The sequence below is a fragment of the Aquarana catesbeiana genome, linkage group LG05 (genome assembly GCF_042186555.1).
Source record: "Aquarana catesbeiana isolate 2022-GZ linkage group LG05, ASM4218655v1, whole genome shotgun sequence".
Classification (NCBI taxonomy): domain Eukaryota; kingdom Metazoa; phylum Chordata; class Amphibia; order Anura; family Ranidae; genus Aquarana; species Aquarana catesbeiana.
In genome coordinates, this window is record NC_133328.1 from 626,072,303 (window position 1) to 626,087,302 (window position 15,000).

Consider the following 15,000-nt stretch of genomic DNA (forward strand, 5'->3'; position numbering starts at 1 on the left):
GGGTAAGAGAGGCCGTCCCCTGCATATCAGGCTCTACCGTCAGGTACGTGACACAGTGTAGAAATCACTCTTTATATTGGTGGGTGGCATAAAATCCCCCATTATATGGTGGTCAGTGCAAATTCCCCCTCATGTCGGTGGTCAGTGTAAATCCTCCCTCACATTGGTGGTAATTGTAAATTCCCCCTATACATTGGTGGTCGGTGTAGAATCCCCATTATATACTTGCCAAAGATTTCCAGCTTTGCTCTACATGATTCAGAATTTGCCACAGTGTACTGCCTCCTAACTAATCCCAACATCCCACCGCTGCCGCTGATCCCACCCTCCCCCAGCACTGCCACTGATCCCAGGAGTCCTAGGATCCCTAGAACTTTTCTGTCTATTGATAGGTCTCCTCACCTCCCCAGTTAATGGCGTGCAGGCAGTGAGGAGATGATGCACTATAACCTTTAGCAACCAATCAGTGAGCAGTAATGATGTGCACTAACCTCTAGCAACCATTCGCTGAGCAGTAATAATGTGCAGCAACCAATTAGCGCATGGTAAGGATGTCCAGTAACCTCTAGCAACCAATCAGTGAGCAGTATTGATGTACAGTAATCTCAGTAATCTCTAGCAACCAATCAACAAGTTGAAGCCATGTGCTGTAAGCTCTATCAAATAATCATTGAGCCTTAATGTGTGCTGTAACCTCTAGCAACCTCTCAGTGTAACCTCTAGCAGCCAGTCAGTGAGTGGTAATGATACACTGTAACTTCTGGCAACCAATCGCAATCGCTGCCTGATCTGATTCAATAAACTGATTTTGAGTCTAGCTGTTATTTATTGTATGTCTCAGAGCAGGTGGAGAGCGAAATTGCATGAAGGGGCAAGAAAATGTTTGGATAGATAGATAGATAGATAGATAGATAGATAGATAGATAGATAGATAGATAGATAGATAGATAGACAGTTATATTAGAGATAGATTTGTAGACCAATAGATCAATAAAGAAATAAAATGATATAAGAATTCATAGAAGGACTCTAGATAGATACTGTATTTTTGATAGATAGATAGATAGATAGATAGATAGATAGATAGATAGATAGATAGATAGATAGATAGATAGATAGATAGATAGATAGATAGATAGATAGATAGACCGATTTATACTGTGTCCTTATAAACTTCTTCTAATTCAAACTTTGATACAAGAAAACTGTCACGGTAATTGGAAATGATCATCTAATTTTAATTCTAATTATTTCTCATGGTTCTGTCACAACTTTCACCGACTGTTAAAAAAAAAAAAATCCTTCCAGACAAGATTCTCACTTTAGCAAATAAAAATATCTTGGCATCCTCTCTCAGGACACATCATCATCACAGCTTGTTCCCACAAAATCCAATCTGAGTGTATAAACACGGCGTACGAGATACCATTCGAGGTATACATGGAACATAAAGTTCAGACTTGCAATATTATTGTATAAATTATGGAATTTGTGTTTCAGGCTTTCGGTGATTTCGGCAGTGCTGGTAATGGATTTCTCTTTTTGTTGGATGTTCTTGCCCTCTGATGGGGGCGGAGGTCCCCAGGAGCTGACCCTCTAATTGAATTTATGGCTGGGTGTATTTCAGTAGATTGTAGGGCTGTCCACATTCACACAGATAATTGATTGACCCCCCCTGACCCAACATTGTCAGTGCCACCCCCAACACATTAACGGAGGCCAAAGAGCAGACAGGATGAGGGCTAAAATCTGGCTTTATGGAAATCATTAACATAAACCAAGCCAATGCCACCTGTGAAATGTGATGATGGATTATCCGGGAAGGAAAGCGTTATGGCACGTTGAGAGGGATTTCACAAAGAAAACATTTTTTTTAATTCTTATTAGATAGTTTATGTATTTATATGCAAATGAAGCAACTTGGTAGCCTTTCTTCTGCTGTCCCCTGAGAGATGTCACCAAGGGACAGTTGGACAACTGGACAGTTCCCACTCATTTTGCTTGTTTTAAAGTTGAACCACAGGCAAACAGATACAATAAGTACACAGATTAAAGCCTAACTTCATCTGTTCCTTCACTTTAAAGGAGTAAACGTCCATGCATGACTATAGGTAAGCCCGGAAGAAAGACCGGGTGAAGATGGAAGCGCCTTCAACGCTGACAGTGATGGCTTCGTTCTAAGGTAAGTTTCACATAATGTGCTAGTATGTATCGCACCTTACAGGATTTAAAAAAAAAAAAAACGCAGTTTACTACCGCTTTAATTAGTTTGTTTGAGCCAAATTGGCCTTCACCAATACATGCTCCTGCTGTCAGCACTCTATACACTGTATGTAACATTAGCTACATACAGAATACAGCGTGGTGTTCCAGCAACGCTACAGGGGCATTCCATTCCATTCCTGGAGCAAAATCGAGTTGGACAGAAAACTGCTTAGCCATTCACAGGAAGCCTCCGATTGGCCGTAGGTGGAGAGGCAGACAGATGATGATACGATGTCCACCCCAGTCAATCACAGAAAGGCTTGTATTCATTCATAAAGTACAAGCCTTCCTGTGCATGGCTGAATAATACCCAACTTGATTTTGTTCCGGAGATGGGATAGGAGGTCCCCATACCCCTGCTGGAAAACAGTACTATATACTGTGTGTAGCCAATACTACATACAGTGTATACAGGGCCGACCCTACCATGGGTCCCGGTGGACCCAGGCAGCACTTTTGAGAGGGGCAGCAAATTGAACCACGACCACCTCTCCTTATGTTCTATTTACCCAGCAAATTGACAACCAAGATTTTTTTTTACAGCAGTTTTGTGTGTCATGATGACAACTGCCCCCCAGGCCCCTCCGCCTGCCCCTATACTACCCTAGCCCACCCCTATAATGCCCTAGCCGGTCCCTATACTACCCTAGCCTGTCTATATACTACCCCAGGTTGCCCCTATACTGCCTTAGCCTGTCCCCATACTGCCTTAGCCTGCCCCTATACTGCCTTAGCCTGTCAATATACTACCCTAGCCTGTTCCTTTACTGCCCTAGCCTGTCCCTATACTGCGTTAACCTGCCCCTATACTGCCTTAGCCTGTGTATATACTATCCTAGCATGTCCCTATGCTGCCTTAGTCTGCCCCTATACTGCCTTAGCCTGTCTATATACTACCCTAGCCTGTTCCTTTATTGCCCTAGCCTGTCCCTATACTGCCTTAGCCTGCCCCTATACTGTCTTAGCCTGTCTATATACTATCCTAGTCTGTCCCTATACTGCCTTAGCCTGTCCCTATACTGCCTTAGCCTGCCCCTTTACTGCCTTAGCCTGTCCATATACTACCCTAGCCTGTCCCTATACTGCTTTAGCCTGCCCCTATACTGCCTTAGCCTGTCCATATACTACCCTAGCCTCTCCCTATACTGCCTTAGCCTGACCCTATACTGCCTTAGCCTGTCCATATACTACCCTAGCCTTTACCTGCCCCTATACTGCCTTAACCTGTCTATATATTACCCTAGCCTTTCCCTATACTGCCTTAGCCTGCCCCTATACTGCCTTAGCCTGTCTATATACTACCCTAGCCTTTCCCTATACTGCCTTAGCCTGCCTCTATACTGCCTTATTCTGTCCATATACTACCATAGCCTGTCCCTACACTGCCTTAGCCTGCCCCTATACTGCCTTAGCCTGTCCATATACTACCCTAGCCTGTCCCTATACTGTATTAGCCTGCCCCTATACTGCCCTAGCCTGTCCATATACTACCCTAGTCTGTCCCAATACTGCCTTAGCCTGCCCCTATACTGCCTTAGCCTGCCCCTATACTGCCTTAGCCTGTCCATATACTACCGTAACCTTTCCCTATACTGTATTAGCCTGCCCCTATACTGCCTTAGCCTGTCCATATACTACCATAGCCCGTCCCTATACTGCCCTGGCCTGCCCCTATACTGCCTTAGCCTGTCCATATACTACCCTAGCCTGTCCCTATACTGCCCTAGCCCACCCCTTGAAATTGAACATAATGGTATGTCATATCATTTTTTTTAGGGGTGCCAGCATTTCATACTGGACCCAGGCAGCACAATGTCTAGGGCCAGCCCTGAGTGTATATAGCACGAACAACGGGTGCATGTGTTAGTAAAGGTAATAACTCATTTCAGCCAGCTTGGCCCAAACAAACTGTTTGAAGTGAAGGAATGATGGAGTTTTAAAGAGGAACTTCAGTCCTTTTGTTTTGGCCCTTCCCTCCTCCTCCACCACCAATGCATTTGTTATTCTGGCATATGCACAGATGTGCCAAAGGCTCTGCGCGGCCTTCTGGGCCCGGCGTCACATCTGCGAATGTGCCAGGGATTTGCCGTGAATTCGCAGACATGCCGAGCCTATGACTTGCATACCAGCCCCAATCTTTGCACATGCATGGTAAACCCACCTGTGTACTCAAGAGATTTAGAGCTCTGCATGGAGCTCCAGCGCTGTGACACATCTGTGCACACACAGAATTGAGGGGGGGGGCATAAAAAGTCATTCTTGCCTAGGCAATCACAAATACTCTCGGTTTACTTAAATAATAATAATAATATTGAAATGTGAGCGAGGGAGTGGGGAGAAGGCAGGTCATTGGGGTCAATGGGATGTGATATCAGGTCACCGGGGTCAATAAAATGTCATATTATGTCACTGGGTTCAATGGGATAGCTTATCAGATCATTGGGGTCAATGGAATGCCATATTAGGTCATTGGGATTATTGGAATACAATATCAGGTCATTGGGATTATTAGCATGCCATATCAGGTTATTGGGGTAAATGGAATATCATAGCAGGTCAATGCCACATCTTCTTTACTGAGTACCCCCCAAGAGATTCAAATCCCAAGGTGCTTCCACATGTAGAGTGGTTGAGAACCTGGACTCGACTCCACAATTGGCCCAGAATTGTGATAGATGGCATCACTGACCAATAGAGGCCATCTATCACTATACTCAGCCAATAGTTGATGCCAGGTTCACAAAAACTTAAATACTTTACACAACTTTACAAATACTTGACAAAATAGTGGGCACTTACTTTCACACAGTCTTCTTCTCAAAATCCCTCTGATTTTATCAATGGCATTATAATCAGAGACATGAAAAACATGTGCTGATTTGGGTTCCGAAGCTATCTCCACCAGTTCTTCCTTGAGCGCTTCCCCAACACCTACAGCAAAAATTCTAATTCCAGCCTTATGCGCGGCAGTGGCAGGTTCCAGCACCAGGTCTTGGCTTCTGCCATCCGTTAGCAAAATGGCCACCTTTTTAATGGCCCGCTCTCTGGGTCGGCCGCCTGCCTCCTCAGAAAAGCTGTATGTTGTGATGTATCTCAAAGCATCTCCAGTGTTTGTGTTTCCTCCGTAGTATTTAATATTCCTAGCGGCCTCTTTTACATCCTCGCGAGTCTGAAATCTCCCCAGGTCGAATTCTGTGTAGGGTTTACCACTGTACCGTACTACTCCAACCCGAGTCTTGTCCGGCTCAATCTCGAAAGTGTCCACTAGGTTAGAGACCCACTGACGAACCTTCTCAAAGTCCTCTTTGCCCACACTTGAAGATGTGTCCAAGAGAAAGATCAAGTCGTAATTGACATTCTTACAGCCTGAAAAATTGGAGAAGAAAAATGTTCAAATATGGAACATAGTAGGGAAGTCCAACTTTTTTAAAAATGTTATTGCCTGTCAGCCTTTTCCAAACAAGTCCCGCAGTGATAGCTTTGGGTAAGTGAGGGGTACTTCTTATGGAGACCTCATGGGTCTATTAGACCCCCAATATCTCCCCTATCCTCCAAAGCAGCTAAACAAGCACAGCTCACATTTGATTAGCTGCTTTCCTGGCTGTTGCAGCTCTGAAACTGGAAGTGATTACATTGTCAATTCAATTGTCAATTACTAATCACAAAGGAGATCAGAAAATTAATGTCCCCCCATCGCCTCTGTGTGAAAATAAGTTGGAAAAAAAATGGTGTACATTTTTGTTTTATTTATTTGAGGATGGGGGTGGTATTGGGGTGTTTTAGGGTAGTTTAGTTCATTTTAAAGTGGTGCTAAAGGCAGATGGGTTTTTACCTTTAAACCTTCTCTGTTCAGCACTCCGCCTAGCCCCCCCCCCAATCCGTACCTGAGCCCACTCTGGATCCAACGATGTTCACGGCCATATGGGGACCCTCCCTCCTCATTGGCTGAGTCCATTCACTCCAACGGCTGCCAATTACAGCCAGTGAGCCAATGAGGAGAGATGGGGGGGCAGGGCCAAGCCATGGCTCAATGTGTCTTATCGACGCATGGCTCAGGAGCGAGAATGCATCGGTACCACCCAAGGCAAGCAGCTTTTTTGGGGGCAATTTCTTTGATGTAGATTTACTATTGCTGTGATGTCCTGTTGGGCCTCCCCCTGTTGCTCCTGTCCCTGCCCCGGGGATCATGTGCATTCTGGTGCTGGATTGCTAAGGTATGTTCCATACAGCAAAAAAAATAACGCACTGTATTATTATATGTATGGATATATTCTATGCATTATTATTTCTCTTTAGAGGATTACTGTATTGTGTTCATGTGCCCTGATGAAGCTAAATTGTGGCGAAACACGTTGACACACAAAGACTCATTTTATCATTGGAATTATCAAGTAAGATTATGAAAATTTTTTTATATGTACAGTAAATCTAATAAGCACCATTATACCTGTTTTTATGACAGTTTTTTTTTTAAATGATGTATAATAAAATGTATGATTTTATATAAGACTTCATGTTTGGCTTATATAGTCCGACTTTCTCTAGTTTTTGGTTTATCTACACAATACGGATGTTGGCCTAGAGCAGTGATGGCTAACCTTGGCACCCCAGATGTTTTGGAACTACATTTCCCATGATGCTCAACTACACTGCAGAGTGCCTGAGCATCATGGGAAATGTAGTTTCAAAACATCTGGGGTCCCAAGGTTCGCCATCACTGGCCTAGAGTGTCACAGTATTTAATATATATTTCATTGTTATTTCTAAATATACTATTTTACAAAAATATTTACTATTAATACTACAATTTACAATATATTTACAAAATTTTGTAGACAGTCTATTTTGTAAATATTATATTTATTTATATCTATTATTCTGATATTTTAGTGTTGCTGCTGTCATATTTTTGATTTGTACACCGAGCGCAGGGAGTTTTTTGTTTATATCAAAAGTTATTTCTAAATGACTGGTCATACTGACTGATAACATTTTCCTTAATTTTCTACAGAGAATTCTTTTCTAGGAATTATTGACTCATTTATTGTTCCCTTCTGTATTTGGACATCAGCTCCATAAATAATACGCATTTTTTTGCAGAAAGGGTTGTGGGTTTCTGGAATTGATAATGATGTTACATGCTTAGCAGAGTTCTTGCAGATCTCTCAATAATGGTCTTGTTTGAAACCTCATCTACGCATTACGGTTTGACATTTGAATAATCCCCCCCTCCTCCCCTTTCTGAAAGACGTTCTTCACAGGCATAAATCTTTTTATTTGATAAATACAACCCAAGCACTTTGCATGTGTTAAGCAAATAATGCGTCCTGATAAAGCTAAATCTTGGCGAAACACGTTGACACACAAAGACTCTTTTTATCATTAGAATTATCAAGTAAGATTATGACAATTTTTTTTTATATGTACAGTAAATCTAATAAGAGTGTCAAGTTAATTAAGATATATTTCATAGTTTTTTTCTAAATATAATATTTTATATTTACTATTAATACTACAATTTACAATATATGTACCAAATTTTGTAAACAGCCTATTTTGTAAATATTATATTTATTTATATCTAATATTCTGATATTTTAGTGTTGGTGCTGTCACCCATATTTTTGATTTGTACACCGAGCGCAGGGAGTTTTTTGTTTATTTCAAAAGTTATTTCTAAACGACTGGTCATACTGACTGATAACATTTCCCTTAATTTTCTACAGAGAATTCTTTTCTAGGAATTATTGACTCATTTATTGTTCCCTTCTGTATTTGGACATCAGCTCCATAAACAATACACATTTTTTTGCAGAAAGGGTTGTGGGTTTCTGGAAATGATAATGATGTTACATGCTTAGCAGAGTTCTTACAGATCTCTCAATAATTGTCTTGTTTGAAACTTCATCTACGCATTACGGCTTGACATTTAAATAATCCCCCCTCCCGTTTCTGAAAGACGTTCTTCACAGGCATAAATCTTTTTATTTGATAAATACAACCCAAGCACTTTGCATGTGTTAAGCAAATCCCCCCCCCCCCTCAACCCTCCCGTCCGTACACCCCAGAGATTCTTTTCATTGTGTTTTCGCCCCGCCGCCCTTCTTTGTCTGCGGTTTTCAGAAAGAAGATTGAAAAGGTCAGTGATGGATGTCAAATCTTTTTCTGACCTCCATGATAAGCAACAGGGCATTATGAAAGGCCCCGCATGTTCAGATCGGAGATGTGAAAACCAGAATTGGCAGAACTTGAAGAATTTTAATGTGGATTTCGGAGAATGTGGAAACAAAGTTTTTTTTTTTGGGGGGGGGGACTACGAAGTCCTACAAGTCCTGCCTAGGGAGTTGCAATATTGGAGAATTTTTTATTTCCACAAAACGTTGAGATCCTTTGGAAGATGCTGGCAGGATGACCACATTCGGCTGAAATGTGTTATGCCCCGTACACACGATCGGACTTTCCGACAACATAACCGTGGTATTTTGTTCGAAGGGTGTTGGCTCCAACTTGTCTTGCATACTCACGGTCACACAAATGTTGGCCAGCAATTACAAACGTGGGAAAGCTGGTGACGTACAAGACATACGACGAGCCGAGAAAAAGGAAGTTCAATAGCCAGTGCGGCTCCTTCTGCTTGATTCCGAGCATGCGTGAACTTTTGTGCGTCGGACTTGTGTACACATGATCGGAAATTCCGCCAACAAAGTTGTGTTGGCGGAAAATTTGAGAACCTGCTAGCCAACATTTGTTGGTGGAAAGTCCGACAAAAAATGTTTGATGGAGCCTACACATGGTCAGACTTTCAGCCAACAAGTGCCTCATCTGACTTTTCTTTTTGAAAATTCTGACGGACCTAGAAATGGAACATGTTCTAAATATTTCCGACGGAACCAATTCCTATCGGGAAAACCGCTCGTCTGTATGCTGTATGCCGGACCAAAAACGTTGCATGCTCTGAAGCAAGTACAAGACGGAAGCTATTGGCTACTGGCTATTGAACTTCCTTTTTCTAGTCCCGTCATAAGTGCTGTACGTCACCGCGTTCTGGACGGTCGGACTTTGGGTTGACCGTGTGTAGACAAGACCGCTTGAATAGAATTCCGTCAGAGTTCCGTTGGAGAAACCTTCGGAGTTTATTCTGACGGCAAAACTGGTCGTGTGTACGCGGCATCAGAGTTTTTTTTTTGGGCAATTGTTCCAAGTTGCAAGTGGCTCCAGAAGGTTACAGAAGCTCCAGTCAACTATGCTGGACCTGTTCTTGTGTTTAACCACATCAATATCGGGCACTTTTACCCCCTTCCTGCCCAGGCCAATTTTCAGCTTTCAGCGCTGTCACACTTTGAATGACAATTACGCGGTCATGCAACACCGTACCCAAAGAGAATTTTTATCATTTTGTTCCCACAACTAGAGCTTTCTTTTGGTGGTATTTATTCACCACTGTGTTTTTCATTATTTTGATAAATAAATGAAAAACTGAAAAAGAAAAACAAAATTTTCTTCGTTTGCAGAGGCGGCCCGTCCATTAAGGGCACATGGGTGCCGCCCCCTCTCTCTAGATTCATGCATAGCATGAATCAATCCACGGCCGCAGCAGCCACCCCCTTATTCAGGCCCCTTTCAGGATGCCAGACGCATGAATTACAGTGGCGGGTGGACTCGGAGCGCAGAGCATTGCGCTCAGGGCTCACCCAGGTGTGTTAGGAAAGCAAATGAATATTCGCTTTTCTAACACTGAATCGCCTCTCCGCCAATTAGGAAGCACGGGTCTGGTACCCATTTCCCGATTGGCTGAAAGGTCAGGCGATCCTATTGGACGCCTAAGAGGAGGGGAGGAGACGCACGGCGGAAGCCGCCATGATTTCAGAAGAGAAGAGGACACAGGAGACGCTGCCAGATGCCTGATCCCGCAGCCTGATCCCCTGCCTGATGTGCCCGCCGATCCCCACCACTGTGTGCCCGCTGATCCCTGATGCTGTGTGCCCGCAGATCCCCCATGTGCCCGCCAATCCCCGCCGATGTGTGCCCGCCAATCCCTGATGCTGTGTACCTGCCGATCCCTGATACGCCCGCCAATCCCCGCCGCCAAAATGTATTCTGCTACATTTCCTTGGTGAAAATAACCCAAATCAGTGTATATTATTTAGTCTGTGGTGTACTATGGTGTATATATATATATATATATATATATATATATATATGAAATTCGATTAATCCTGATGTACTGACGGCCTATCTCATTTTGTGAGGCCCAAAAACGCCCGGACAGTACAAATACCCCCCAAATGACCCCTTTTTGGAAAGTAGACATTCCAATGTATTTATTAAGAGGCACAGAAAGCTTTTTTTAAATTTTTTTTTCATAATTTTTTGGAAAATTAAGTATGTATGAAGTATGTAAAAAGTATGTATGTATGTAAAAATATGTTTTTACATACTGTAACCAGTGCAATACAGCATCATCATATAACTGGTGTTGCAGTGATCAGGGACACTGACTGGTGACATTCCATATATATATATATATATATATATATATATATATATATATATATATATATATATATATATATATATATATATATATATATATATATATATTTTTTTTTTTTTTTTTTTTATTATTTTTTTTTTTTCCATTATTTTATTTTTTATCACATTTTTGTTGTTTTTTTACTCTTTTTTTTTAACACCCTGTGACCAGAGCAATATGTTGTTACCATAGTAACATTGTACTGCTCTGGAAAAGTGATCAGGATTTTTTTTTTTTTACACATTATTGCTTATACTGTAGCAGTGAACTTCATTGCCATAAGCAAGCATTTTACTGAATAAACCTGATTTGTTCAGTTTATTTTGTTGTGATTAGCTGTGATTGGCAAAAGCTAATCACATGGAACAGATGGGCTCTGGTTGGCCCTGTCTATAACATGTGATCACATTAACCAATCACAGCTAGCAACACAATTCTACACAACGAATGGCATGAAAGGAAGCCAAAATAGGGAATAGATTGATGGCATTTTTATTATTATACATTTTACATTTCTTTATTTTCCAAATAATTTTGACAAAAAATAACAACTACAAAAAACTTGCCATGCTTCCTACTAAATAACATGGACTGCGTACTGTCCTGGTGTTTTCGGGCCTCAAGAAATGAGTACATCCGGATTGATCGATTTTCAGGTATTTATACCACAGTTTATGGACTGTATATTTTTTTTTTTTATACAGACTAAATAATATACACTGATTTGAGTTATTTTCACCAATGAAATGTAGCAGAATACATTTTGACCTAAATCTATGAAGAAAGATTATTTATTTTTTTTAAATGTTATAACAGAAACAAAGAAAAACACTTTTTTAAAATATATTTTTGGTCTTTTTTTCGTTTTATTTAGCAAAATATAAAAAACAAAACAAAACTGTGGTGATTAAATACCACCAAAAGAAAGCTCTATTTGTGTGGGAAAAAAAGGATAAAAATGTCATATGGGTACAGTGTTGCATGACAGGCTGAAAATTGGCCTGTGTAGGAAGGAGGTGAAAGTGCCCGGGATTGAAGTGGTTAAGATGCATAAATAAAGTGCAAATATAAAATGGGGTGCAAAGAAAAGCTTGAAATACATAACTGGAGAAAATATTGCTCTAAGCTACTGCCAGTGCATGTCATGTGATCAAAAGCCTGAGCCTTTGGTTATATCACATGATCATTGCTGAAAGGGAGAATAAGCCTGAACGCCTAGGACTTTACATGCTGTCAGTGTTGTAGGGAGCAGCAGCTCTCCAGGAATGCCCAGTTACTGGATCATAAAGGGATTTTTTTTTTTTTTTATAGCATTGCAAAGGGTTAAAACTCCGCCAGCTTACATTTTTGTGCCCATTGAGGAGATTCATCCCACTACCTGACCTGGTGACCGATGACACAGAGAAAAAAAAGTGAGGGGGGAATTCCAGAATGTTGGAGTTGTCCCCGGGTCTAGAGATGACGGGAGATATTCCCGGGACAACTAGCTAAGCAGGAAATTCCCTCACTTTGGGAGATTTCTACTAACTTCTTCTTTTGGGACAAGAATTGAAGTGAACATTTCCCAATGGTACACAAACAGCAGAAAATGACCTCAAAGCTTAAAGAAACAGAAGAAGTATAGGGCCAAAATGGTACAAGAGTCCAAAACGCTTTAGGGCTAGTGTACACTTGCTTTAAAACAAGGCTTCGGACACGCTTTGTTAAAGCTCTCTGAACGCCAGTAAAAAGCTCCTGTCGCTAAAAAAATAAAATGGTAAGCTTACAGTCCTGTTTACACTTTGCTTTTGCTTTGTGCTTCAGTGGAGCTGCAAAGAGGCTTTGGTGGGGCTTCGATGAGGCTTTGGTGAGGCTTCGTTTGCCTTTGATGAGGCTTTGATGGGGCTTCGATGAGGCTTTGGTGAGGCTTCGTTTGCCTTTGATGAGGCTTTGATGGGGCTTCGATGAGTCTTTGGCGAGGCTTCGATGAGGCTTTGGCGAGGCTTCGTGGGGCTTCGATGAGGCTTTGGTGGGGCTTCGATGAGGCTTTGGTGGATCTTTGATGAGCCTTTGGTGGATCTTTGATGAGCCTTTGGTGGGGCTTCAATGAGGTTTTGGTGGAGCTTCGATGAGCCTTTGGTAGGGCTTCGATGAGCCTTTGGTGAGGCTTCGTGGGCCTTTGATGAGGCTTTGGTGGAGTTTCCATGAGCCTTTGGTGGGGCTTCAATGAGGCTTTGGTGGAGCTTCAATGAGCCTTTGCTGGGGCTTCGATAAGGCTTTGGTGAGGCTTCGTGGGCCTTTGATGAGGCTTTGGTGGGGCTTCGATGAGGCTTTGGTAGAGCTTTGATGAGGCTTTGGTGGGGCTTCAATGAGGCTTTGGTTGGCCTTCGATGAAGCTTTAATGAGGCTGTGGTGGGGCTTCAAGCGAGCTTTGCCATAGACTTCTATGGAGGCTTTGAAGATGCTTTGAAGTACAACTAAAGTTACATGGGGTATCATTTTTGAAGCAAAGCTGAATCAAAGCAAAGCAAAAGCCAGGTGTAAACAGGACTGTAAACTGACCATTTTATTTAGTGACAGGGTCTTTGACCAGCGTTCAGAGAGCTTTAACAAGCCTGTCCGAAGCCTTGTTTTGAAGCAAGTGCAAAATAGCCCTTAATGTGTGTTGAAGCCAAAGCAAGTGTAAATGAGCCCTTAAAGTGATACTCAAGCTTTGTTTGTTTTTAAAAAAAATAACAAACATGTTATACTTACCTGCTCTGTGCAGTGGTTTTGCACAGAGCAACTCCAATCCTCTTCTTTTTGGGTCCCCTCGCTGTAGCTCATGGCTGCTCCCCCTTTAAGCAGTGTCCCCAGAGAAAGCAGCTTGCACTGCGCGGTAAAAAACCTTCAGCCCTTAGAACCACTTGAATGATTTTCAATATATAGGCCAACACACTTTGGTGGCCAAAACTCCCCTTCATCAGGGCTTAAAGTAGAACTATAAGCAAAAGTTATTTTTAATTTTGGATTGAACAAGGCAGAGTTAAAACCCCTGTCAGTTTTTTTTTTGCCATCTGTTTCCCATTGGAGAGATTTACTTTCACGTCCTGTCCCATAGCTGAACAGGAAGTGACAGGAAATCCCTGCAAATTAAGGGTGGAAGATTCCCCCTCTATTACTTTTCTGGGGACAACCCAAAATGTGTGATTTTCTTTTACTTTCACTTTTAAATGATGAAGGTAAGCAGGACAAATAGAGAGGGTGAATCTCCTTAACAGGGGCACAGACAGCAAATACAAACTGACAGGGGTTCTAATCCCTCCTCCCTCTATCCAAAACTTAAAAAAAATTTTTGCCTTTAGTTATACTTTAATATCTAGTCAGAACTTTAGAGGACTAAAGAGGATACATTGCTATAGTAATCTGCGTGGCCCTAATCTCTGCCACTAGGGCCGGTGTTATTATTAGCAGTGGCGCCAGTGGCCAATTGTGCCGGTTTTATTGGCAGTGACAGCAAGATTCTCTGGTTATCCCTGATGAAGTGGCAGGCGAAACATGTTGGTTGTTTTATTTTTAACCATTAAAGCAATTTGAACTCATTTACTATTGCGGTGTGGTTTTCCTTCTTCTGGTTTATGCTTTGAGGGACTTTCTGGGTACCCATTGGAGGGCAGGCTTGCTTCACCCGGGCTGCCTAACCTGAGTCAGTCAGCTCTCTTGGATGTAGCCTTCTAGTATCAAAAAATAAACTGGCAGGGGTTTTACTCGTCCCTGCTCTATCAAAAAAAAATGAGGTATGCATACACTTTAACAGAGCTTTACCGTAGTGTTTGAGCCTAGACCCTTCACCCACTACTCATGGTGACATACCTGCTCTTTGTGCTTCAGAGTGTCCACCTCCGAACACCAGAACCAGCATCAGCAGCACTAAAGAAGTTATTTGATATCCTTGGCCCTTCCGCATTCTTCCTGTCCTGTCCAGATGTACAGGGTGATGAGATCATTTAAAATATTCACCTGTAAAAAAAAACAAAAAAAACAATAAGATATTACCGTTCCTCATTTGGGGCCAGACATTTGTGTCAATCCACAAGACATAAGATTTTCAATTACACACTTTATTAGTTCATTTTAACAATTATATTCTTTCTTTTCTTTTTTCTTGACATCTTTCTCAATGTCGGAAAAGTTTTATCACACGGATCTACTTGATTTACTGTATGCATGGTTTAGTAAAAAAT

General features: G+C 41.8%; 1 protein-coding gene across 1 annotated transcript in view; it reads right to left on the minus strand.

The window, feature by feature from the left end:
• The window catches only part of COL22A1 (collagen type XXII alpha 1 chain), a 424,543-nt gene extending 409,754 nt beyond the window's left edge, over positions 1–14,789 (minus strand). The window contains exons 1-2 of the mRNA XM_073632290.1: positions 14,630–14,789; positions 5,065–5,631 (exon numbers count right to left, since the gene is read on the minus strand). Coding sequence (XP_073488391.1) covers positions 5,065–5,631; positions 14,630–14,723 — 661 coding nt within the window. The 5' untranslated portion in view covers positions 14,724–14,789. The remainder of the gene's footprint in view (positions 1–5,064; positions 5,632–14,629) is intronic.
• Positions 14,790–15,000: the final 211 nt, after the last annotated feature.